General features: G+C 42.5%; 1 protein-coding gene across 3 annotated transcripts in view; it reads left to right on the top strand.

The window, feature by feature from the left end:
• DAP3 (death associated protein 3) overlaps positions 1-26,064 on the top strand; it is a 1,113,059-nt gene that overhangs the window by 831,943 nt on the left and 255,052 nt on the right. For all 3 annotated transcript variants that reach the window (XM_044080167.1, XM_044080166.1, XM_044080165.1), the window contains exon 9: positions 23,936-24,094. In XM_044080167.1, the coding sequence (XP_043936102.1) occupies positions 23,936-24,094 (159 nt within the window). The remainder of the gene's footprint in view (positions 1-23,935; positions 24,095-26,064) is intronic.

Here is a 26,064-nt window from a genome sequence, read left to right as displayed (position 1 = left end):
AGAAATCTTCAATGGCTACTATTTGCTCAGTGGTCGTTTCAAGAACTTCCCATGTCTCACCAAGTCAGAATTATGGAATCATGCAAGTGAGATCTCCTATGATAGCTTCAGTCTGACCATGTGACCATCGGACAACCCTTTGTGCCACAACAACCTGTAGCTATGGTGACCACAGCTGCCTCCCACATAAGGTGGGGGGGCATTATCTGGGAAGGGCAGTCCAAGGCACATGGCAAGAACACGAGGCTCATTTGCACATCAGTGTTCTGGAGATAAGAGCAGTGCTTCTAGGGTTGCAGGCACTGCAGGACTCTCTTCCAGTAGGAACGATTGCAGTCCAGTCAGACAACATGTCGGCAGCCTGGTACATAAACAAGGAAGAACCAGATCCCCTTTGTCGAGAGACGCTGAGAGTATGGCAATGGGCAGTCTCTTCCCAATGTTTTCTAGTAGCAGCGCACATCCTGGGGAAATCCAGCATGATAGCCGACAAGCTCAGCAGGGAGATATTAATGCCTCATGAGTGGTCTCTAGACCAAAACATAGTGGAGGAGATTTTATGAAAATGGGGCCAGCCTTGCTGCAATCTGTTTGCCATTCCCATTTATGCCAAATGCAGCAGCTACTTTGCCCTGGGAGGAGAGACGTGCTTGTTCACGATTGGCCCTTGGGACTCCTGTACGCATTTCCTCTCATACCCAAAGTAATTCAGAAAGCAGAATCCTTGGGAAGCAGGCTGATTCTCATTGCCCCATACTGGCCTCGTCAGATTTGGTTTCCCTTTCTCTGGCCTCACCTACAGGAGAAACCATGGGTTCTGGACCCAGTTCCAGACCTTCTGACTCCTATGTCAGGAACTCTTCATCCTGCTCTTCAAACCCTCAGTTTGACAGCATGGCCACTCCACTTCCAAATTTAGTCAGGCTTCAGGACTTCAAACCAGTAGTAAAACACATTTTGGTATCCTCTCACAAGGCTTCTACCAGGGGTGGCTCGTGCTATAGGACTGCACCCCCCCCCACCTGTAGAAAGAAAAAAAGAAAAGAATAAAAAATAAATCGCGAGTCCCACAGTAGGTAGATGCATTGCTAATACTGTACTGTGTTGTAAAGGGAGTGGATGCTGCAGTCCTTTTTGGTGAAGATACCTAGTAACTATGAACCTGTTATCAGTTTGCCATCCATTCCCCATTGCAGTATTACTAGCTTATCATTTTTTTAATGCAACATAGGTAATTTATTCCTCAAGGGCAACAGGCACTTTATTTGCAGATGAAAGAATGAAATATAAAGTTGTTTGCTAGCAGCAACCTCTTCATTAGTTACAGATTTCTTTAATGTGGAATTATTTAGATGACTTTTACTTCTTCAGAGGTTGTGCATATTTACTAATACTGGTGGACTGTAGAAGTTTGAGTAGACTTTTATGATGGAAATGTTCTGAATTGGGCAGTTTTTTCATTATTGGTGCAAACATTTTGTTTAATTGTTTACTCTAAAAATGTCCAAAACAAATTTAAAATGCCCTCTAACAACTGTACTGTATTGTGCAAAGGATATAATTTAATACAATCAGGAAGGTGTATCAAAGATCATGTGTATGTTTCGTGTGCAAGGGGCCTATGATTTGAAAACAGCCCAAAGTTGATCGTTATCTGCCACTGGCAAAATGTATTTTCTTTGAATGTGGGTTTCAATGAATGTGAGTTTCAGGGGCAGAGAAGTTTTAATGCGAAGTCTGTTTTCATTGAGAGACTGCATTGCTTTGTTTAGCAGATGTCTTCGTGTTTGTGCTGTAAAATGCAAAATAAAACTTTCAAATGAAGTCCAAATCATTGTAGAGGTAAAACAGTATGCACGTTAGTCTTTATGGTAAATGGGGTGAAATAGCTAAGTAATGGTTCATTGGAATGGCTGCAGTGGGGAGTCTCCATTCAACGATAATTTTGTGAGGTGGAAGGGTGGCAAACTCAGACAGCCCTTGCTGAACTATACCTCTCAACTGTCCAGATTTTCACAGAATTAATAGATTTTTGCTTCTTATTTTTGGTTTGTTCCTCACAATTTGTGGTTTTCTGGCAAATCATGTAGGAATTAAGTCACTAAATAATGACAGACACCGAGTTTCAGACTTCATAACCTTTAGAAAAATGCATGCTAAAGCAAGACCTGTTGTATAAACTGAGACAGTTGATAGAATATAAGAGCAATTTTTAATACTATTTATATGTTCCCCCAGTATATTTGGCCTTGTCCAGGTTTCCTGCATTAACAGGTTGAGAGGTACATGCAAATAAATTGCTTTATAGAATTAGGCATATCCAAAACTCTCAACTGTCCCCAATTTTGGCTCAAAATACTGTTCTTCCCCTAATAGAAGAAAATGTGGAGGGTTTACAATTAATAAATAACTAATAATCAGAGTTGTAGATTACTTTTATTTCAGAAATCCATGTAGATTCTTTTGTTTTGTCAGCGCTCAAGTTAGCAGTACTAATATTAAAAAAGTGTCCCTTCTTTGACAGGTTCCCAGCTGTGTTGTGTGGCTAATTTATGTTTTTGCATCACATTTTTGGTCCATTTTTCATAAAATTGTTTTTTTTTTTTTTTTTGCAAATTAGTGGCAAATCATTAAAGACTAAAGTTAGAAAATAATGACAGACATTTGAGTTTCAGATTTCATACCCTCTTCAGAAAATTCATACTAATGCAAGACCTACTACTCTATTATCTTTCTAAGTTTGTAAGAGCAATATTTAAAAAATGTCCTTATTTTTGGGCCTTTGTCCTACTTCTGTGTATGGCTTTGTTCAGATGTCTTGCTCTCAGGTTGAGTGGTATGACAAATGTGTCATGGCCATCAGTCAGCCAGAGATATTTCAAATTGTGAAATACTTGTTGCACCCCACTCCTCCATGTAGTGACTCTGGATGTGTGCAAGCAAGGAGAGGAGCAGTTATGCAGTGTAAATGTGCAGAGTATCCCCCCCCCCATCCAAGGTAGACACAAGTACTACAGTGGCTTTTCATCTGTCCTTGATTTTGCAGAATGTTCTGGTTTCTGTCTTATTTTTATACTGTTGATTTATGCTTATTATTCAGAAAGTGCCTGTTGCTCTGTATTTTAAGTAGCAATGCTTTAATGACCATCTGGTATACTTGTCTGAGATTGTAAGATGCAAGTAAGTTCTAATAAGTATACTGTTAAAGAATTGCCAACATTGAAATCCTTTCTGTTGTTGCCATGCAGAGAATGCTTACATAACTAGATAACGTATAAGCTTTGGGTATTGAAATGCATATGACAATATTTGTAATAAAGGACAGGATTACATTATTTTAAGAAGCTCATTACATTTGTTGGAGACTTGCAGTCATCTTTGCAGGCTTTACATGTAAAGGAAACATAATGCAAGTCTATTATATGTGGTCCATAACCTGTGCAGTAATCATTTAAGCAATGTATCTTGAGCTTGTTTTTTTGTTTGCTTTTCATTTTTTACTTGGGTCATGTTTTCTCCATGAAACAAGTAGATAGTTGTTGTCAGGCAGGAGGTCTTTTTTTGATAAGAAACATTTTTACAAGTGGGGATATCACAGAGATTGCTACTTTCAGCATGTTACTTGGTACTTTAATAAATCTGAATATAAATTATAATTAGAACTGCAATGCAAGTAGAAGTGGTTTGAGTTGAGTGCTGCTTGTTTTTCTTATACTTGATTTTGACTGGCATTCCAGTCATGTATTTAAAAAGTAATTTATTTTTTCATGCCTCTCAACCTTTTTGTTTCCATCTAGATATTAAGTAAGCTGTCATACAGCCAGTGCATTGAAATGTTTTTTTTTTTCTTCTACACTTCATTTTGTCTTGTTTGGACTCTCATAATGACAGTTTGGCACCCAGGGCAGCGTATTTAATTGAAGTTACAGTTTTTGTGGTTTTGGGCATAGCTCCTCCCCTTTCTAGTTGGCCACACCCCTTCCCATTGACCCATCCCATTCAGCTGTCTCCTGCAGCCCCCCTTTGATTAGAAGTCACCAGCCGCCACTGGCTTCTACCACAAAGTTATATTCTAGTAAATGGAAGAGGTTCTCCTACTGGGCACAAGCAAGAAATATTGATCCCTTCTGTGCCTCAATCAGTTCAATTTTGGAATTTCTTGCTGAACTTTTCCAGCACGGCTCCGCTGCAGCTACAATAAAAGTCCAACTAGCTGTAATTTCTAATTTCCACATTGGTGAATATACTCCTAATCTGATGTCACACAAATTGTGTAAAGCATTTTTAAAAGGCACTTGTTTATTGAGGCCTCCCATAAAAGAACCTCTCTCACCCTGGGATTTGAATTTTGTTTAGACTCACCTAACATTACCTCCTTTCAAGCCCTCATCATTTTGTGATCTCAAATTCCTCTCTTTGAAAACTGTTCTCCTAGTAGCCATTACATATGCAGGAAGAGTTTCGGAGCAGCAAGCTCTATCAATCAAACCACCATATTTAATTTTCCATAAGGATAGAGTATCTCTATGAACTAATCTGTCCTTCATGCCCAAAGTTTGTTCCCAAACCAATCTAAATCAATCTATTGAGCTCCCAGTCTTTTTTCCAAATTACTGCAACAAGGCAGAGTACAAAGTTCATAGCATAGACAACTTAGGTTTTATCTGCATAAAACTAAAGATTTCAGGAAAACAGATCAATTGTTAATCTCCTTTTCTGAAGCTAAAAAGGGCATACCAGTTTCAAAAACTACACTTTCAAATTGGGTCTCAAATTGCATTACCTTTATATACACCTCAAATAACAGGAATTTACCATTCAAAGTTAGAGGCTACTCGACCAGAGCATTAGAAACATCCTCCGCTTACCTAGCCAGATTGTCAATGGACAGTATTTGTGCTGCTGCTACGTGGGCAAGTCCCCATACGTTTATTACTAAGTACAAAGTTGATTTGGCCTCCAGGGACAGGGCTTCCTTTGGTTCCACTGTGCTCAAAGGTATACTCCCGTGAGCCACCGAGGGAAATAGTGCTAGAGATGCTGTCCCATCCAGTAAGAATGAAGGCGAGCTAGGACAACATAATACAAAGAAGTTATGTACTCACCATGACATTCCATGTTTGTTGTCCATCTCGCCCTTCATTCTTACAACCCTCCCACCTTCCCCCAGCCAAGGACTCCTAGAGGACCTAGATGAGAGATTTTTCTTCTTTAGTAAAGGATCTCTTTGAATTTCCTTGTTATTTCTATACCTGATGTCACATTAATTCAAACACATTATTATGATTGGCAACAAACAAGATATGGGTAATTACACCACTGCATGATGGGATACCTATCCTGCCACGAGCCAAGTCAGAGACTTTGAGCTAGTGTATTCGGCAGAGTCAGAGCCGAGGATTGGCTCCGAACCCATCCAGTAGGAATGAAGGATGAGATGGACAGCAAACATGGAACATTATGGTGAATACATAACTTCTTTTATTAATAAATCTGAGCAGATCTTTGTTTTCTTTCATTCCAAGTCTTTGGGTTTAGCTGTTTCTAAGCAAACCACGTCTTCCTGGATTTCTAAGATTTCTTTTTGTTGTTCTTTTCATGGCAACTGTCTTTCCAAATCAGTAAAGGCTCATTCTACCAGGGTTATTGCCTCCTCTGGTGCTTATTTCAAGAGGCTGAATACTGATTCCAACCTTGAAGCTTCTACTTGGTCCTCTGTTCATATTTTCACCAAGCATTACAAGTTGATTGTTATTTCCAGGGCTGACTTTGCCAGGGCTATTTTACATGGGCTTCTGGAGGGCTCTTGGGCTCTTCTCTGCCATGCTTCCTCTTGAGCTTTTGTGCTCTCCCTTATGTAAGGAATACTGCAACAGTGGTATGGAAGGACATAGTACAATTATATAAAATGTTACCATAACTGTAGATGTCCTTCTCTTCACTTCTGCAATATTTGCTCCTTCTGCCGTAACCTGTTCTTCTGACCATCCTGGCTGAGAAGCTCTTCTCTTTCTGGATGCACATGTTCTTTCTTGTCCCTAGGGACATTCATTCCTCCTGGGGCTTTTTCAGTTCTGACTGTGTGCATCCGTATGTACCCTTTATGCCCTACACTTTGCGCGGGGAGGGCATACATGTGACATACATCACCTGTGGGTACTAAAGGTTTTGAAATACTGGCTGAATGTTGAGCTATCCTTGGCAGGAGATCCCTTGCATAAGGAATATTGCAGCATTGAAGAGAAGGACGTCTACTGTTATGGTCTACTGTTATGGTAAGACTTTACACAACTGTACTTTCCAAGTCCCTGTCTGAGTCTGTTAAAAAAATTACCTAGTCAGCAAACATGGCTAATTTATATTCCTTGCTTTTGGTCTTCCACCCTTTTATTGGTGGTGTCCTTATTTTTTGAGCTAGTGGCTCCAAATGTAGTATGAATAGTAATGGAGACAAGGGACATACTTGTTTTGTTCCCTGATTAATCTGAATTTGGGAAGTAACTTTCCAAAGCAACTTTATTCTTGCACAGGATCCTATGTTCCTTTTCTAAGAAAGGGAAAAACTTTCCCCAGAAAGATGTCTTTTTAACACTGCCCATAAAAATTACCAATGAACTCTGTCAAATACTTTTTCTGTGTCTAGCGCTACCATTAGTAGAGGCTTTCCAGTCATCTCTGCCTGCTGCTGTATTATGTTAATAAATAATATATTGTCAAAGATCTGTCTTTCCTTGCCAAACCCTGATTTTTCTTTAATTATACTGGCTATAATAGCTGTAAATACTTTATAAGTGTGATTTCGTACCAGTATAAGTCTATATGAAGCAGTGTTCATAAGATTGTTTCCTTCCTTAGGGAGTATTGGTATAGTAACCATTTTCTAGGAGTCTTGTATCTTTTTACTTTTTAAATGAAATTAAATAGAATGTACCAAGTTTCTAGCAGTTCTAGTTCCCCTAGTTTCCAAATCTCATCTGTCCCATCAAGGCGACTTCCCTCCCTTTTGTTTTTGAATATGTTTTTGTATTTCCTGCTTAGTAATGGGCTTTAGCATCATATTTGCTTCTTCAAGTGTTTGACCAACGAATTGCAATATCTCAGAATGGTTTATCATGTCCTTATCTGTACAATTTCCCTTAATTTGATGGTGATAGCAGGGGTTGTTATACTTGATCGTCTTTCCTGAGGGGAGGTTGAGGGGGAGAGAGAGGTAAAGTTAGAGCTGAATTTGTCTGGCAGCAGGTTTGCCATATCTTCTGTATCAGTATAGGTGGCTCCATTAATGAGCTCTGCAAACAGGTGAGTGTTGCTATTGAGGTTGTAAGGATATCTAAAGAATGCCCTGTGGTTGTCCTTTGCCTGGGAGGCCAAATTTACCTTAAATTTGGTTTTGGTAGACTATTTGTTCTCTGAGTTGTTTAACTACTTTTATACTTCTAGGTGCTACACCTAATTTTTGCTCTGATTTTCTTCTTTCTGTTATACAGCCTATTGATGGTGTGAGTCCATCAGGGTGGTTTGTTTATTGAGTTAGTTAAGTAGTTCTTCCTGGTGAGTACATGTGCCTCTGTGTAGCTGTTAACATGCTTGTATAGGGTTTCTGTGAACAGTTCCATATAGGCAGCAGTGTTCTCAGTATTTATGGGGGCTTAAAATTTTGCCAGGTTATCAGTTAATAGAAGGAAGTTAGCCTTAGCGTAGTTACTGAACATTCCATGGTTAGCTGGGGTTCTGGGTTTTATTTTACTTCAAAGGAGACCATTTTGTGGTCTGACCTTATCAGAGAAAACATTACACTAGGGTGGTGTGCAGCACTCTCCCATATTAGTGAGGACCAGACCCAGTATGTTTACTCTATTGGTTGGCATATTGACAGTCTGGTCCAGGGAGTCTGTGTTTACAGAATCCAGGAATCTCTGTGCTTGAACATTTGGTGTCTTATATGATTCCCAGATAATAGGGTAATTAAAGTTGCCTATGAACAATGGTATTGGGTTGGATGTTGAGTGTTTTCTGGGTCATAGAAGGGGACCTATAGCTTGCAAGGAAGTGGTATGGGATTTTGCCTATGGTGATTTGAATGTGGAGAAGCTCAAGTGCATCATCCTATTTGACCAACCGTGAAGTATTAGTGTTTTAGCTACTGTTTGAAAACCTCGATGGGACAGGTGCAGACCACCCCCTGGCAAAGCAGCATGGTCTGTAGACCATCTCCTTCTATGCTGACAAATATTGCACCCCCTTGGAATGACACCAGAAACTAAATAAATTTTTAAAGCCGGTCCTCTTTTATTCATATTGAGGCATCATCCTTGGAGAAGGTAAAGTGCTGCTCAGTCCTAGGCTAATACCAGCATGGGTGGATATTCCAAAAGCCCCATGATGTCTCTCTTCATATAGTGTAGGGAGGTATGTCTCTGGTCATTTATACCCATATATGAACTGTAAGTCATACTGGTACTTTTGTGGTTCAATGACTTAAGTACATACATGGTGTGGTGGATCCTGGCCCTGATAAGCAACTGACTGTGGCTGACTTGGTATTTCTGCGTCGGTTGCTGTCACTGCAGGACTGACGCCAGGTCATCAGGGGTATATAAACAGGCAGCCGATGCCATTACATCAGTCGTTCTTGCCGAGGACCCCATAGCAGAAGCAGTTTGCACAATTGCCAGTCGGCCACTATCTGAGTTTTCGTTTCCGAATTGAATTATCCTGAAGTCTTCTAAAGATAAGTACCCACTGTGGATACTTTTTTCTTGCTCTAGCCGATATCAGAAAAAGTTAATTGTCTTGCCTGTGGAAAGCAAATACCTCACCGAGATTTCCATTATTACTGCATCACTTGTTCAGGCCCAGACCAATGACGTACCTCACTGTCAGTTTTGTGCCTTGTTCAACGCCTGGACTATTCGTCGTCTGGCCCTTTTTGTCACTAAATACTTTCATTCTCAATCCCCATATTCCAGAATGACTTTGGTAAGCCATCCGATTACCGATCTTCCGAAAAAGAGTAAGGATAAAGACAGACAGAGACAGACTGCACAGGTCCAAATCTGCCAACGACACTTCTGTTAAGCTAGTTGCCAGTTCGCAGGTACTCATTGAGGCACTTTTGTTGCCCCTGATGCCCGCTTCAGTGGATTTGCAGGCGTCTACCGAGACCCGTTCGGAGTCCTGTATGCCGCGAGACTCTTCTTCGACTACGGAATCTGCGGATGTCTCTACCTTGGATGGGTCCGGAGCCGCTGAGCAGGCACTGGCTTCTTAGGAAGTTCTTCTCACTACCGATGTTTGACACAAACCGAAGATTTCTTTCGCGTATTCAGTCCTGTCTAAAACTACCGAATTTCTAAGGCCAAGAGTACACGCAATGCCTAAAAACCCGATAACCAAAGCTCATGCACCTGCTCCCTTGCCACAACATCAAATGCTTAAAATGGCAGGAGACTTTATGCTGATTAGGGGAAGTCAGCCTTCCCCTGCTAAGAGAAAGAGACATGTTCCCAGCAGCTTCAACAGACCCAAGAGTCCGACTCTGAGGTATCTGATTATGAAGACATGCCCTTATCTGCTTATGAGGATTCAGATGCAGAGGAATCTATTCCCTCTGCCTCTCCTCCAGAGATTTTTTTCTTTTGATGAAACCTTGCATAGTTTGAGAGCATTTCCCCTGGGAATGCCAAGACTATCCTCCGTTCAAAAAGAGACTCTGAGAATTTCTAGATTTGCCACAACATAGACCTTTAGCAATTCCCTCAGTCCTGGAGGTTGTGGATGATGTCTTTATGGAATCCAGTTTAACTCCTGATACTTTACCCCTGCTCCTAGGAAATCAGACTGGTACTACAGAGTACCTGACTCTCTCAAATTCCTTTTCATAAATCTTACTGCTGACCCAGTGGTCATCTCCCAGGGGCCTAAAGGTATCAAAGCAACTACTGCTAATAATCCCACCCCTTCGGACAAGGATTCCATAGCTTTGGACAGATGGGGTAAAAAAGTATATACCTCTGCAACTCTTGCCATTAGGGCTTTGAATTGTCAGTTTCACATGCTGAAGTACCAGCAACATATTATGGAACTTAAGTAAAAAATAGCTACCTTTACAGACTGTGCAGAAAATAAAGAATTGCAAGAGCTTATGCATTCTGCAAGCCAAGTCAGCAAGCATACATTGCAGTGTGGCTTTGCCGCCCTAGAAGCATCTTGCAGGGCAGCAGTCACTGGCTCTGTACTAAGAAGGCATGCTTGGCTTAAGGAGCAGACCTTGTCAGACCATGTCAAATCAAAGTTATTAGATTTTCCTTTGAACAAGGACAGTCTGTTTGGCACCAAAGCAGAAGAGGTTCTTAAAAAGTTGGAAGAAAAAGCTAAATGTATGCAGACAGTCAAAGAATTCTTGCAAGTACAGCCTCCTGGATTCAGTAGGCATTGTCCTTCGAAACATTGGTCCTTTCCAGCCCCCTCAAGGCCATCTCAAACTAGACCCAGGGGAAAGAGACCCCCCCCCCCCAGACTACAGTCTCAGGGTATGCAGAAATCTAAGCAATGGAGTGCCTCCACCCCCTTACGGAAAGAATGCCCAATGACTTCTCAACTCCACTGCCCACCTCTGCCCAACTGCTTGTGCTCCTAGGAGGAAAACTTGCTCTTCATGCAAAAAACTGGATTTCTATTACCAAAGACCGATAGGTCCTTAACATTGTATCCCAGGGGTAAAAATTTTACTTCCACTCACTGCCAACCCCAAAAGGGTTCCCAGACCTTCCTCCAAACCAGTGGGCAGAGGCACAAAACAAGTTCAATCCCTGCTATCTGTAAGGGCAATTCAACCTGTTCCTGCGGAACAGGTAGGTCAAGGATTCTATTCCAGACTTTGCCTGGTACCCAGAAAAGGGGGCTCATGGCACCCAATCCTAGATCTTTCAATTCTCAACACCTTCGTGGTGGTACCAAAATTCAAAATGCTCACCCTGCAGCAGCTTCTACCTATGCTAGCCAAACATGCCTGGTTAGTCATCCTAGACTTAAAAGAAGCCTATCTGCACATCCCTATAAGAGAGTCATGCAGGAAATATCTACACTTCAGGGCAGGATCTATGCATTATCAGTTCTTTGTACTTCCCTTTAGCTAATCCACTGCTCCCAGAGTATTCACAAACTGCCTGGCTCTAGCCATTGCTTACTGCAGACAGAGAAATATTCAAATTTACTTATACTTGGACAACTGCCTGATTCAGGCAGACAGTCAGGAAATGCTGTTGCAGCACCTGACATTTGTAAAAAAAACCTTCTAACCTCCCTGGGGTACACCATCAATGAAAAGAAATCAAAACTAGTCCCCAGTCAAAAGATTGTATTCCTGGGAGCAAGCTTGGACACTGCATCCCAGATGGCATTCCTCACTCCAGGAAAAACAAGTCTATCTGACAGACTATTTTACTCAAATGGTCACCAGAACCCATCTATCTGCAAGGAAAATCCTGAAGGCCCTAGGGTTCATGGCCTCGTGCATCCTGCTAATTTCATATGCCAGACTGCGTATGAAGAAACTTCATTGGTACTTAAAAAGTCTTTGGTGCCAACATTCTCAGGACCTGGAAACAGTCATTCCTATCATACCCTAAGGACAGAATTTCTTTGGTGGGCAGCAGCATGCAACCACAATAAGGACTGCCCTTTACTCGACCCCACATCGCCCAGACCCTAACCACAGATGCATCAGACTATGCCTGGGAGCACACGTGGACGGCAAGTGCATTTAGGGCCACTGCAGCACGCTCTGACAATTTTCATATCCCTACTCTCACCAGGAAACCTGCTAATGAAAACAGATAACACCACAGTTATGTGGTACATCAACAAGCAGGGGGAACCCACTCTTACCCACTCTGCAGGCTAGCCATGACCCTGTGGAACATGGCCTTGGACATGCAGGTCCATCTGCAAACTCAATTCCTGCCAGGCAAACAAAACTCACTGGCAGACGACTTAAGCAGAAATCTCCTAGACTCACACAAGTAGCAGTTAGAGCCCAGCATCTTCAACCTTCTGATTCAGAAATGTGGGACCCCAGAGGTGGATCTCCTTTCCTCCCCCTGTAATCACCAGCTCACCAAATTCTGCACCAGGACTCCTCACAGCATGGCCTGGAAAGTGGATGCCCTATCCTTCCAGTGGGTAAATCTGTCAATGTATGCCTTTCCCCCTTTGCCCCTTCTCTCGAGTATTGCTCAAGATAAGAGAGGACAGACCAAGGACAATTCTGATTGCCCCTGACTGGCCACGCCAGCACTGGTACCCACTCCTGCGCAGCCTGACACCGATGCCACCCTGGCAGCTACACCAGAACCCAACCCTGCTCTCTCAGCAGGGGGGAGACAGATCTTGCATTTGCAACTGCAAACCCTAAATCTTGCAGCCTGGCTTATTCCTTGAATTCTCCCCCAGTAACCAGCCTAAGCAAGCAGGTGCTGGACATCATTCTTGAAGCCAGAAGACCCATTACAAGGAAATCCTATGCTGATAAGAGGAAAAGGTACTGCTCCTGGATTCAGTCTAAAGGAGAGGACACAACTCTTCCCTCCCTGCCTCTAATCCTGGATTACTTAACAGATCTGCTCCACAGAGGCCTATCCTTCTCCTCCATTAAGATCCATGCCTCTGCCATTTCAGCTGATTACAGCACTGAGCCACCTGTCTTCTCTCACCCTCTTATCAAATAGTTCCTGAGAGGGGCAAACAACTTAAGGCCACCAAGGAGAGCACCCACCCCTGCTTGGGACCTTAACTTTGTACTGGAAAAGCTCACGCTTCCCCCTTTGAGCCTGCAGAGTTAAATTTCCTCTCTTGGAAAACAGCCTTGCTTCTGGCCATCACTTCAGCTAGAAGAGTGTCTGAGCTTCAAGCACTTATGGCTGTGGAACCCTTCATTATTTTCCATGCTGTGACAGGTTTTCCCTCAGGACTAACCCAAGTGTTGTCCAGTGTGGCTCTCAACCAATCTATGCATTTGCCAACTTTCTTCCCTAATCCTCACAATAAAGGGGAAAGGGTCCTGCACTCCTTGAACGTGCACAAACAGCTCAGATTCTACCTTGATAGGACTAAGCCCTTCAGGAAATCTGACCAGTTACTAGTCAGCTTTGCACCAGGGGCAGAGGGCAAGGCCATTTCAAAACAGTTTCCAAATAGGTAGCACACTACATCTATTTCTGCTACAAGCACCATGGGAAACCAACCCCTCAGGGGGTCAGAACACATTCCTGTAGTGCAACTTCTACCTCTACAGCATTCCTCAGTTTAGTCACTACCAGGGACATCTTGGAAGCTGCTACCAGGAGTTCTGTACACACCTTCGCCAAGCATTACCACCTGCCTATCTTTTCTAAATCCAGGGTGTGTTTTGCAGCAGCAGTCCTGCAAGGCATGCTAGCCAGCCCCAAGTCTTCTTGACTGCCTCCACCCTTCTTCAGCTTTGGGAGTCTACCCAAGTGTGATGACTGTAACAGTGAAACACGAAGAACATAGTACAGTTGTGTGCACTTACCATAAATGTAGATGTTCGAGTGTATTCACTGTTGCAGTCCTGTTTTTCCTTCCTAAAGCCCCCTTGTCTCTCTCCTCTCTGTCTGTTACTCACCCCTTTCAGGGATATTGGTATTTACTTTCTACTGGTAGTGTTTTCCCCACCATAACTTAGCTCCCTATTTGGGGGGCTCCTGACATTTGGGGCAAGAAAAACTGATGTAATGGCATCAGCTGCCTCTTTTTATACCCCTGACGACCTGATGTCAGTCCTGAAGTGACAGCAACCGAAGCAGAAATACTGGTATTCGGGTCGACTGAGGGCTAACTGCAGGCAGATAACCAAAGTGTGATGACTGCAACAGTGAATACACTCAAACATCTATATTTATGGTAAGTGTACATAACTGTACTTTCCAGTGTCTGGATGATTGACTCTTTCTTGCATCAAGCCTGGAGTCCTTAATGTCAGCCAGAGACTACTTTTTAGAGCTCTGCCTATGTTTAGGTATATCAGTCAATGTTATAAAAAAATAATGCCTCCAGTCTATTCAAAGTTCATTGATTGCTACATAAATACAAAAGTTGCAATATCTGTTTTCCAGCAGGAGTGCAGAGTGTCAGATCAGTGGTATTTCTCCTAATGTTACAACTGTTACCTCCAACAGCATTAGTTCTGAAAGTTCAAGGACTCGCGACATCTTTCCTGACAATAGCCCTTCATGATTCTTCAGTGGTTGCTCTCCTCCCAGTGTTTGCAAATGTCTGATTCCCTTACAACTCCATCCTGCAAGAGACATTTGAATTGGTGACTGATTTCACTGAATCTGCTGCTCGTCTGTCTCTTCCTTTTATCCCCCCACCCCCCCAGCAGCTGTACTTTAATGGGTGGCTTCTCTTTGGGGTGGTGAGGCATTTTGAGAGGAGGATGATCTAAGGGATATGGACACAGATGCCAATCTTTCCATCAGTGTTCAGGAGATAAGCGCAGTCGTAGCATTGCAACGATCCCAGGACCTCCTTTTCCAGGGGATTTCAATACTAAGTGTCAGTAATTTGTTACATCAACAAGCAGGGCAAAACCATGTTCTATCCCCTTATCAGAGTGGTAGTGATATGACAGTGGGTACTGGATTTGCATAATTTTCTGTTAACGGTGCACATTCTGGGAAGTCCAGATATTAAGCAGACTAGCTCAGCAGGTCTCTTCTGATGTCTTGCAAGTGGTATATCATACCATTAGTGGCTCAACAGATAGTCAGCTACAAGGGCACACTTTACTGTGATCGTTTTGCAACTCCATCCAGTATGAGATGCAGCAGTTACTTAGCTGTGTTTCCCCTGAGAGATGGTCACCTAAGAATGCTCTTGTATGCCAGTGACACCCATTTTACTTTATGCATTCTAACCACTCAGACTCATTCCCAAGTTTTTACAGAAAACATTACATTACCAATCTACTGAAATTCTCATTGCCCTTTTATAGCTCATACAGATTCCCCTACTAAGACTTCATCTGAAAGAGCCTCCCTGGTTTATGGACCCTCAACCAGATCTACTTTCTTGCCCATCTGACCAGCCTTGCCTGGACATTCCCAATCTGAAACTTGCTACATGGTATCTCCAATACCTGTGATGGCCAAGGACCCTTCCTTTTCACATGGTGTAGTTCAGATCCTGTCTCCTTCCAGAGGTGGGCTGCTCAAAAAGTATACAAAATTAAGTGGAAGAGATTCTCCATTTGGGCTTTCTTGCAGAAAGTTAGACCCCTTCTTTGCCCTCTGTATTAAAAGCTTTAAATTTCCTAGCAACCCTGAATGAGCAGTGATATATTTTTTTTCTACAAAGTGCAATTAGCTTATATCTGTAAATGCCTTTATGGTTTTCAGAATCATTGTCTAGCTTGTATCAAACTTCAAACATTTCACAAAAGACTGTTTATCCTTCATCCTCTCCTAAAAGATCCCATGCCTGCATGGGATGTGAATTTCATTTTGGAGGCCTTGATGAAACCTCCTTTTGAGCAGACTCTCCAACAGATTTAAAATTTCTAACCTGGAAAATTGTCTTTTTAGTAGCTATCACTTTTGCTAGAAGAATTTCAGAACTTCATGCGTTATTGTCTGAGGTATCCAATCTAATCTTTCACAAAGATAGAGTTTCTCTAGGAGCCAGTCTTTATTTTATCCCCAAGCCAGCCACAGACTCTAAACTTAATCAACCCATTCATTTGCCAGTATTAATCTCTAATTACATGAATCAAGGAGAATACTTCCTTCACCTGCACAATGTTCACTGCCAGCTCTGATTCTACTTGCATAGAACTGAGAACATCAGAAAAGACTTTCAGTTCATTTTTTCTCGCTAATTAAATTAGGAAATAAAGTTTTTTTAAGCAAACCCTGACATCCCACCCTCCACCCCATCCTATTATCTTATTTTCAACCCCTTTTTTCTAAATTGTTATGCCTGAATTACGGTGCTTTGGCATTGGGCAAACTGCATCTGAGTTTAGATGGGATGCACTGATAAAGCCACCAGAGCAGATCTGACAAGTGGCTCCAGACCTATCTGTTGCATTGGATGGACTAGAATGAACAGGAGTCATCATGGTAAGTACATAACCTGTTTTCTGCATGTTGGGTAGAAGAGGGATGTTGATCTATATGGATTCCCAAGTACTTGTGTGTTTTAACAGGGGAGTATTTTATTATTTTTAGTGTCTGTTAATTGTATGAGTGTAGAAATGTGTTGCGTCTCTTATGGGTGTAAAAAATGGCATTTTATTTATTTGGGTTGATAAGTAATATATGTGAAAGGATCCAAAGGGAGAACTATCAATGCCATATTTTAAGTTTTGTACTGTGGTGGTGGTGCCGCGGTAGCGTTGTCGACTCACAGTTAGCCGTTGCCCGTTCGATTCTCAGAGAATCTTCTGTGTGATGACATGTGTGAATGGGCGTTCCTTCGTTGAAGGTTGTGCGTTAGGCCCGGCAAGCCAGCACGTAAGACTCTACTGCCAATCATTAGCGGACCGGAGTTCCGCTGTGGCGACCTCTAACTGGGAAAAGCTGAAAGACACAAACAAATCCCAAAGAAAAATGTGCAGATTTTAAATATACCCAGTGGCACATAGACATGTAAATTCAACACATCATGTTTAGTTATATAAGTAATTGCTGTCAATAATGATTAATAATGTCAAGTGAATGTAAGTTGTGTCCAAGTAGGTCATAAAATTCAACTGAATTTAGTATTTTAATTAGTTTTTGTATAGTCTAGTCATTAAGCAGCAGTAGCATTGTTGCCTCACAGCAAGAGGTTCTCCCATTCGATTCTTGACTGGAGCGCCTTCTGTGTGGAGTCTGCATGTCCTCCCTGTGGTCGAGTGGCGTTCGAAAGACATGCGTAAATGGGTGTGCCTTCGTTGAAGGTTGGGCATTGAGCTTGCACCTCGGCACCATAAATCTACTGCCAATCATTAGCGGACCGGAGTTCCGCTGTGGCGACCCCTAACCGGGAAAAGCCGAAAGAAGATCAGCAACATAGTCTAGTCATTATGTTACATGAAGTATAAAACTTAAACAGCTACACTGTCATTAGGTGATGACTGTGCACTGTGGAAATGGATAAGGATGCAGTAGGATGGTGTGCCAAAGCCCTACACAGTTTCTAAACATTGCTGCTTGGTAGGGCAGAGACTATTTACTCAGTCTTGTCTCATTGTGTATCTGTAGTACTCTTACCCATACAACAGAACCACGTCCCATGATCATAGTCTGTTCACAAGCACCACACCAAATGTGTATGGGCTGGTCCCACTGGTGTGACTTACAGAATTTTTACCACTAGTTTACACATTGTGTACTCCTTGTGGGTACACCAATGTATTTGCTCCTTTGTTGGAACTGAATAGCATATCAGTGCTGGCAAAAAAATCTTTTCATTGTAGAAAAAAAACACATCAGTACTTGAGTTCCTTATGGTTCAGGCAGGCCTTCTACTTCAGTCACACCTTTCTCTGCCCCCATACGGTATGCCAGTGGGAGCCCCCACAGTGCTAGATCCCCTCAGTACCACTAATATAGTGATGACCTGCCATCATACCTAAGGAAATTTTTGAATTAATTATATTTCAACACAGCAGCGGAGTGCAACACAGCAGGGAGCAGGTAGTTAGTAAGGTAACAGGAAAAATTACTTGCGTTATAATGTACATTATTTGATCGCTATTTGGGTTTAAATTCTTACCGAAATATTATATACCTTACAAAAAGTAACTGTTAACTACTGTGTTGTGTTGTGCTGTTAAACTACCGAAAGTTTCCACCTGCCTGGTGTACAAATGATCGTAATATACCACTGTGTACCATGCATACCCGTTCACCTTTCACAGATGCTGATAATTTTCTGTATGCCATACTTCATTAACAATGATTCATGTCTAGAAGTTGCAGCAATAAATGGTGTTTGTAAAATGCTGCACCGAATGTATATGAATATCCCAGTTTCAGTTCATCCTAAATGTTAAGCTGGAAATATTGTAATCAGATGAAAATGTAAAATATTTATGGAATTTTGGACAGGGTAAAAGCAGTTTAGATAAAAATTGCCAGGAAAACAAGAGTACTAGAGACTGGTGGCATTAAAGCCATCAGGTCAACATGAAAATGTAGAGCAGAAAGAAATCAGGCAGCATACTATAGTTTCATCTGTCCTTGCAGGAAGGGCTACACACTCAAGTGCAATAGCCATTTTTCTGCTTTGTGTTTGTATTCCTTTATCTGCTTTAATGTTTGAAAAAAAAATCCTAGCTCTCTATTCGTTTCCTGCCTTTCTAGAATCAGTAGAGTCTGGTTTTCATATTTTGCTGAATTCTGGGCTGTTTGTAAGTTTCTGTGTTACCCAGACCTTTCTAAGATAGAGGGAAGCTTCTCTGTTCATCAGTGAGAGTGGTGAGCTTTGAAACAGCCTATCTGTCGCTGGAGGAGTGATTTCAGCTCAGAATCTGTAGTTTTATTGGCCATTTTGGGCTATTTCTATCCCTTTCATCTTTCTTTTTAAAAGCCTGTGTTTACACAGTTTTGCGCATTGCGCAACAGCGTTTAACTACGGTTAAACTATTCCAGGTGCCAAAAAGTCTGCTCTTCAGATTTTCCCTTAGAACTAGCCAGTTTTTCACTTATCAAGAGGAAATCAGTTCTTAGTACTTATATTAATAAGCACTAACCAGACATTTCTAAGGGTCAGTTCCCGGTGTTCTCTCCTGTTCACCTGATGAATCTGGGCATCTCAGGGCAATGTATCAGTTGCCTCATGTACACTGACAACCCTCTCCTTCTACCACCCAACACTACAACCTGTGAGAGCTGCACTTATATAGCCAATCTAGAAGCCAAGCTCTCTCCCACCAAGACTGGACTAGACAGTCAAGAGGAGAAGGTAAACACCACACCGCACTCTACACATAGTCCATCAAAACCTGCACCACCCAAACTACACATAGTAACACAAAACACACACCTACATTTGTGGAGGCTTTCAATAAAAATCTGCCCAAACAATAGAGACCTCCAAAGCTGAAATGCAAGTAACCACCACCCCCAACACTACCCGAACAACACACAGCCTACAAAATCAGTGTGACTCTCAACCTCAACCCATAAGGCAAAACAACGTACCCAACACACTAGTCATTGGCGACTCTATAGTCAGGCACAGTGACGTCCCTCTCACTAGGCTAAACAAGGAGAATGTTACTGTCAGCTGCCTGTCTGGTGCCAGGAACCGTCATATAACGCATGCACTCAGGTCACTCCACAAGTACAAATATGACTGTCGTCCATGTTGGAGTGAATGACCTGAGACGTACCTCCCTGGACTACATGAAAAGAGACATGGAGGAGCTCTCTGACCATGTGGCCCAGGCAGGTTTGACACTAGCCCTGAGTATCCTGCCATCACCCAGAATGATGCCACAGTACAAGAACAAAATGATTGACTTCAACAATTGCCTAAGCTTCTGGTGTCATTCCAAGGGGATCCAGTATCTGTCTGCCTGGGACGACATGATCAGCAGGCCACAATGCTTTACCAGAGATGGCCTGCACCTGTCGCCTCTGGGATTCTGGATACTGATTAAGGCTCTTGCCACCCCTATAGTGCCTTTTTTAGGCAAGGCTCAAACATCAAATGCACCACCATAGTAGATAGGTGAAATCTAAGGGTAATGCTACTCAATGCTAGAAGTCTAAACCTCAAAATGCACTCACTCGAGGCACTCTTTAAGATGGAGAACATCGACATCTGTGCAGTGACAGAGACCTGGTTTAAGACTCCAGTGAGCACCCCTGCATTACCAGGCAACAATTCTTACCACACTTTTTGGCCACCTAACCTTGACCGAAACACTATAGGTGGAGGTGTGTCCATATTCATAAAGGATATACACACTTCCAGGCTAGTTGCTCAACATAATGCATCTAAAATTATCCAAGTACAATTAACACTGGGAAAGACTGCAGTTCAGGTTGTAGCTTGTTACAGATCCCACACCATGCCCCAGGGCGCCCACTCCATGTTTCTCGATATACTGGATAATGTTAAGGTGCAGCCCAATACCATAATATTGGAAGATTTCAACTAGCCCACCATCACCTGGGAAAACTACTCGCGTACTAACTCATCTGCCCAATGTTTTCTGGAATTCATCAATTCCAATGCCCTGGATCAGCTTGTCCATACCCCTACCAGGGGTAGCAACATCCTGGACCTGGTCATTACCAATATGGGTAGAGGTCAACTCCTCACTGGTCAGGTCTGACCTCAAGCTAATCACTCTAGACATCCATATCCTGCCTCCACCCCCCCATTAAGGAAACCACCTAAAAAATTTCTCCAAAGCCAACTTCATGCTTCTTAAGTCAGATGTGGCCAACTTCACGTCACCCACACAGATGGAAAATAGAGACACAACTGCTGAATCATATACAAAAGCACTGTATAAGCACATACACGAGTGCATGGACCATGCCATCCTCAACAGAACCAAGATGTTATCCTCCAAAAAAGGAAGCCAATCTGGTGGTCCCCTGCCATAAACAAACTCTACAACAGAAGGAAGAAACTGTTGCAAAAAAAGAGTAAAATCCCATGATTGCAGGAACTCCCTGGTCAGCCTCAGTAAGAAGCTGAGATCCCTCATAAAATCCTCCAAAACTAGTTAAGAAAATAAATTCGCCATGGATTCTAAAGACAACCACAAAGCTTTCTACAGCTATGTCAAGAATCAAAATGGCAACACTCAGATCTGCTCGGAACTGCAGCACAATGGCACTACATTTACCGAACCAACTGATATAGCCAACATCCTGGCAGACAGGTTCAATGCAAACTTTACCCCCCCCCCACCCCACCCCCACAAAGAGCCCATCTCCATACCAGAAGATGGAAAAGCCCCTGTAATCACGGGCGCACAGGTAAAGACTGCACTGTCCACAGCCAAGAACACAGCATCCATGGGACTGGACAACATCCCAGGCTACGTTCTGCACAAACTACGGAATGAACTGGCACCCCACCTAAGTACCATGTTCAACCATAGCCTCACTTCAGGCTTTGTGCCTATGGAATGGAGCACAGCGATGGTTATCCCACTCCCGAAAGGGGGTGCCACCACTGACCCTGAGAACTACCGCCCCCATTAGCCTGACAAGCCTGGTTTGCAAGGCCATGGCAAAGCATTGTCCTGGAGCTTATAAACAAAGACCTCGCTCAGTTTGGGTTTGTAAAACATAGATCATGCCTCCTAAACCTGATTGACTTCAAAGCAGTCACCAGAGCCGTAGATGAAGGTAAGGTGGTGCGCACAGCACAGCCTATCTTGATCTCGCCAAGGCTTTCAACACCATCCCCCACTTTGGTATTATAGATAAACTCACTGGACTATGCATAAATCCATGTGTCACAAGATGGGTAGCCAACGGGCTCACTGACAGAACCCACACAGTGAAAGGAGCTGATTCCAAATCTGACTTCAGACCAGTGACAAGCGGAGTTCCACAGGGTTTCGTCCTGGGTCCTCTCCTGTTCAGTATCTACTTCTCTGAAGTCCAGGGTAATACAGCTGGTCTCTGGCTAACGAAATTTGCAGACGACTGCAAACTAGGAGCCATAATAGATACGTCTAAGGATGTGGGCATTCTACAGAGAGGCCTCACCAAGACTGATGCTTGGTGTCAGTCATGGCCTAAAGCTCAATCCCAAGAAGTGCATTGTCATCCCCTTTGGGAAAAAGACTGTACCCATGAACTACCACATAGGCGATAGCCTACTAAACATCAAAAATGTGATGAGTCCTTGGGGCACAGGTGGTCAGCAGTCTCTCCTTTGACAATCACATCACCACAGTAGTCAGGAATTCCTTCTACGTGGCACACCATCACAAAGGGGTTCTCCTCCAGAAAAAGGGAGGTCATCGTTCCTCTCTACTCATCAGACACATTATAGAGTACAATGCCTTCTTTGGCATGTACCTCGCAAGACATATGCAACAATTAGAAAGACCACAAAAATACCTCACTAGGAGGATTACCGGTCTCGGATGCCATAAGTAGACCATCTCAAAAAACTTCAGCTGTACTCCGTCGCATATTGGCTACTCAGAAGTGACCTCTGCCTAACATGCAAAACCATGTCTAACCCAGATCTGATGGACATACCACACTTAAAGAAATACCAGTCTCTCTGAGCCACATGCTCCAGGGACCTAAACCTTGTCATCACAATAAACAAAACATGCTGGAGGGATAGATTCCTGCCCTAGAGACTTCCCATTGCTGTAGAACAGGCTACCCATTCATGTCAAGCAGAGCTCTTCATTAGCCCTCTTTAAGAGAAATCTTGACAATTGGATGGGAAACAGGAAATTCACCCCGGGGATCACTGCTGTGGCGCTGCTCGACAGGGGCACAGGAAAATAATTTTCTTGGGTGGCGAAAGCCAGGGAACCTCGTTTGTTTAGGCTTATATAGGCCCTAGAGATGATAGCCTAGTACATACCTGTGAACAGCTGCGATCATCATGAACGAAAGGAAAAAAAACAGTAAATCCTGGACAGTGTAGAAGACCTGGCTTCAAATAAGAGAAAAGTTACACTTGCAGCATTTCGGAAGTAGACAGGTATGTGAAGGCACTTTGTGTGTGTTTGTGTACTGCAGAGTAATTTTATTTGCATCCAATTTCAGCAGTAATGGAGTTTGCACTTTTTGTCGCTATTGTGTGGCCATGGAGCCAGCATGTGTACTTTTGTGGATGCAGGGTTCTCCCCCTGCAAAAAATATACACTTTTAAGATTTGCTGAAACTGACTCATCAATTTAATTTGTGGTATTTACACGCATTGAAATTTCCTGTGAGAAATCGATAAATTCCAGCATTCACTGTAGTCTCTCTGCTACATGTTTTGCTTTAATGGTTATGGGTTGGTGCTAGAGTAAAGCTGTTGAAAGCTTCTTGAAACATTGTCTTGATAGTAATATCTGATTATAAGCATATACTAGGTTTCTTTTTATGATATACCTTTTTAGGTTATCACTTAACAAATCATATTAACATTTTTTTCATTTACATACATATATAACGTATGTTTTTTCTTTGTAACCACTATCGTTCATTCTAACATTGCATAAGTTGCTCAGTTCCTACCTTCCCTTAAACCTCACTTCTCTTCTGGAGTACTTTTCTCCATTTATTATACCCACAGATTCCATTTATTTCTAAGTAATTTCCATTTCTAAAGATTTCCAGTTGTATCTCTTCTACAATATTCAATACTTCAAATACACTTAGTTTTAGATTTTGTTTTCCATTTTAATCATATACTAGCTTCTTCTTGGTGACAGGCAATAATACAAATGTTTTTTAAGTATTTTATTTGGAGAAGAGTAACACATTTTTACAAGTTGCAGGATATTGACAGCGGTTCCATATCCAGTGTGGCAAAATGCATTGTATTTTCTTTCTCCAGAAAAAAAAAATGCTCTGTGAAATGCTTTCATTTTTTTAAAATTTTGCTATATTTCCCTTTTTTTTAGTTTTAATTTAGTATTTTCTTCTTGTGTAGCAATGTGTGATATGCAAATGGTGCAAAACAAAAGTCGTGTCATCATTTAAAATATATTCTTCATGCTTTTTTGAACTTGGAAGAGCATTATAAAATTATTTGCTCTCCAGTGCACCTTAGAATAGTCCATCTACAGATGTATGACAGCTGTAGCTTACAAAGATATACTGTGTGTTTGAATTTATTTTGTTTGTATACACATTTTTGCACTGTTTGACTGCTAGGAGAACAAAGTGACACTAAAGCTCCCAGTAAAACTTCACTAATCTTTGTTTTACTTCAGGGTTTAACCAGAATAAAAAATGCCAGTGATGTTGTTGGTGTTATCCTAAAAGAACTGAAGAGGCAGTGTACACCTGATTCATACAAGTTGTTGGTAGCTGTGGATGGAGTAAATGCTCTTTGGGGAAGAACAGCAATCAAGAAGGAAGACAAAAGTCCGGTATAAAGATTGCTTTCATAAACCTTTTAATGAAACTGAAATGCATGGTTGAAGTTGGGGATGTGGGACATGAGAATTACACATTAGCTTTTGACAGCTCTTTATGTGATTGCATTTATAAAGAACTTATGTACTTACCGTAATGTTCCATCTATGTTGTCCATTTTCATTCTTCCTCAACAGTTTGGTTTAGATTCGACCCTTGTATCTGACTCTGCTGCTTTTTACAGATCGTGGATATTGGAAACTCTTGAGCTCCTCCCTTACCCATAATGCTCTAATCCCTAACCATATTTTGTTTGTTAGCCTTACTGTTTCATAGAAATTTAGAAACAGTACTAGAATGAGAAACCAATATCCGGAGATCAAAGGCAGCAACATTGGTTCCTTTATTATCTTCTCGATGTCCTCCTATTCATATGCTGCTGTATCCATTACATGGGGGGAGTCTACCTCCGGTTGACTCATACAAGCAGTCATTTTACAAAAGATAAATGCTGCTGCAAAGGTACGTGTGATAGCCCGCATCACTAAGCATACGTCAGTCATAAATGGACATGGGGTATAAAATGGACGTCAGCATGCACCTACCCCAGAACTTTCTGCCGTCTGACTGCCAGCTCTGGTTGTTGCTCACTTGGAAATGTGACCTTGTGCTTGTCTGTGTTCAAATAAGTACCCCCATAGGGGTTTTTGTTACTTTCTTGCTACAGTGTTGTGGGTTAATGTCAAGTAGAAAGGGCAAGTGTCAGTGCAGAAGGCAAATTCCACATAAACTCCCACAAGGTCTGTTTATTCTGTCTAGACCCAGACCACGATCATACCCCCTGTAAGATCTTTAAGGCTTTTGTACCTCAGACCCTTAGGAGCCAACTCGCTAGTCTTAAACTATAATTAGAGAATCCAAGTCTAAAACCCCTAGCTAGAGACATGGACCTGACATCGGGAACTCGGAGGAGCTGCCGACAAAAAAAGCCAAGAAGGCTTGGCCTGAAACTATGACTGTGCCCTCTCTTCCAACTGTACTTCATGAGGCCGGAGAAGGCTCGGAGACTGAGTCTGAATCCGCAGACCTTCCGCTGACTGGTACCCAGGGGGAAGCCATTAAGGAGGCTACCAGCATGTCTTAGAGAGTTGCAGTCGTCTGACCCAGGTGCTGGGGAGAAACCACGGCTTATCTCCGAAGGCCCGCATAGGTTTTCCCAAATCATTGTCAGAGAAGACGTTCTTTCGGATATAGAGTGTCATCCAATGTCTAATCTTCCTTCTCTTCATCGCATGTTAGACACCTCTTTGTCGGAGGGCCCCAAAAAGAAACAAAAGACTAAACATACCATTCCTTCTCAAAAGACCATGCTGTCGGATCATGTAAGACTGGCAGGCCTTTACCCAAGGCCTATTTTACACTTTCATGGCCTTCTCCAAACATCTGCGCCTGTCCAGGCTCCTTCCGCCTCCACTCCTAGGAGTAGGTCATTGACTAACATTTCCTCTGAGGAGGAGGAATCTTAAGGCGATGAGTCCCTTAACCTGCACCTCTCAAATTGCCTCCCCTCTGGGGTGTGCTTCTGTAGAGGAGGAGTCGAATTGAACCGATTCCCCTGGAGAAGACATCACCTTTGGGGAGACAGTTGTCCAAATGAAGGACTTTTTTAAATGGGACTACAGGCAGATATCCAAGACCCAAAAGAGGTGGTATGACATCTTGCAAATGGAGTCCCCTAACCCGTCTGCTGTTCCCTTTGTCCGTCTTGCATTTTTGGATGCATTCTTGGCTGCATCAGAAGCTCCAGAGTCTCAATCCCCTGCACCAAAGCACCCTGATAGGATTTTATAAAGTCCTTGAAGATGCCAAATTTCGCTTCAAGGCCCCTTTTGCAGATCCAGCAACTATTTCTGTTGCTGCAGATAAAGCATCAGAACTCCTTCCCTCCACTTCCTTACTCCCCTCCAATAAGGAAAGCAGAATC

Source organism: Protopterus annectens, chromosome 8.part0 (assembly GCF_019279795.1).
Source record: "Protopterus annectens isolate FY-2018-M chromosome 8.part0, PAN1.0, whole genome shotgun sequence".
NCBI lineage: Eukaryota > Metazoa > Chordata > Ceratodontiformes > Protopteridae > Protopterus > Protopterus annectens.
Note: the sequence above shows the minus strand (reverse complement) of the source record. Positions and strands in the feature narration are given on the sequence as shown.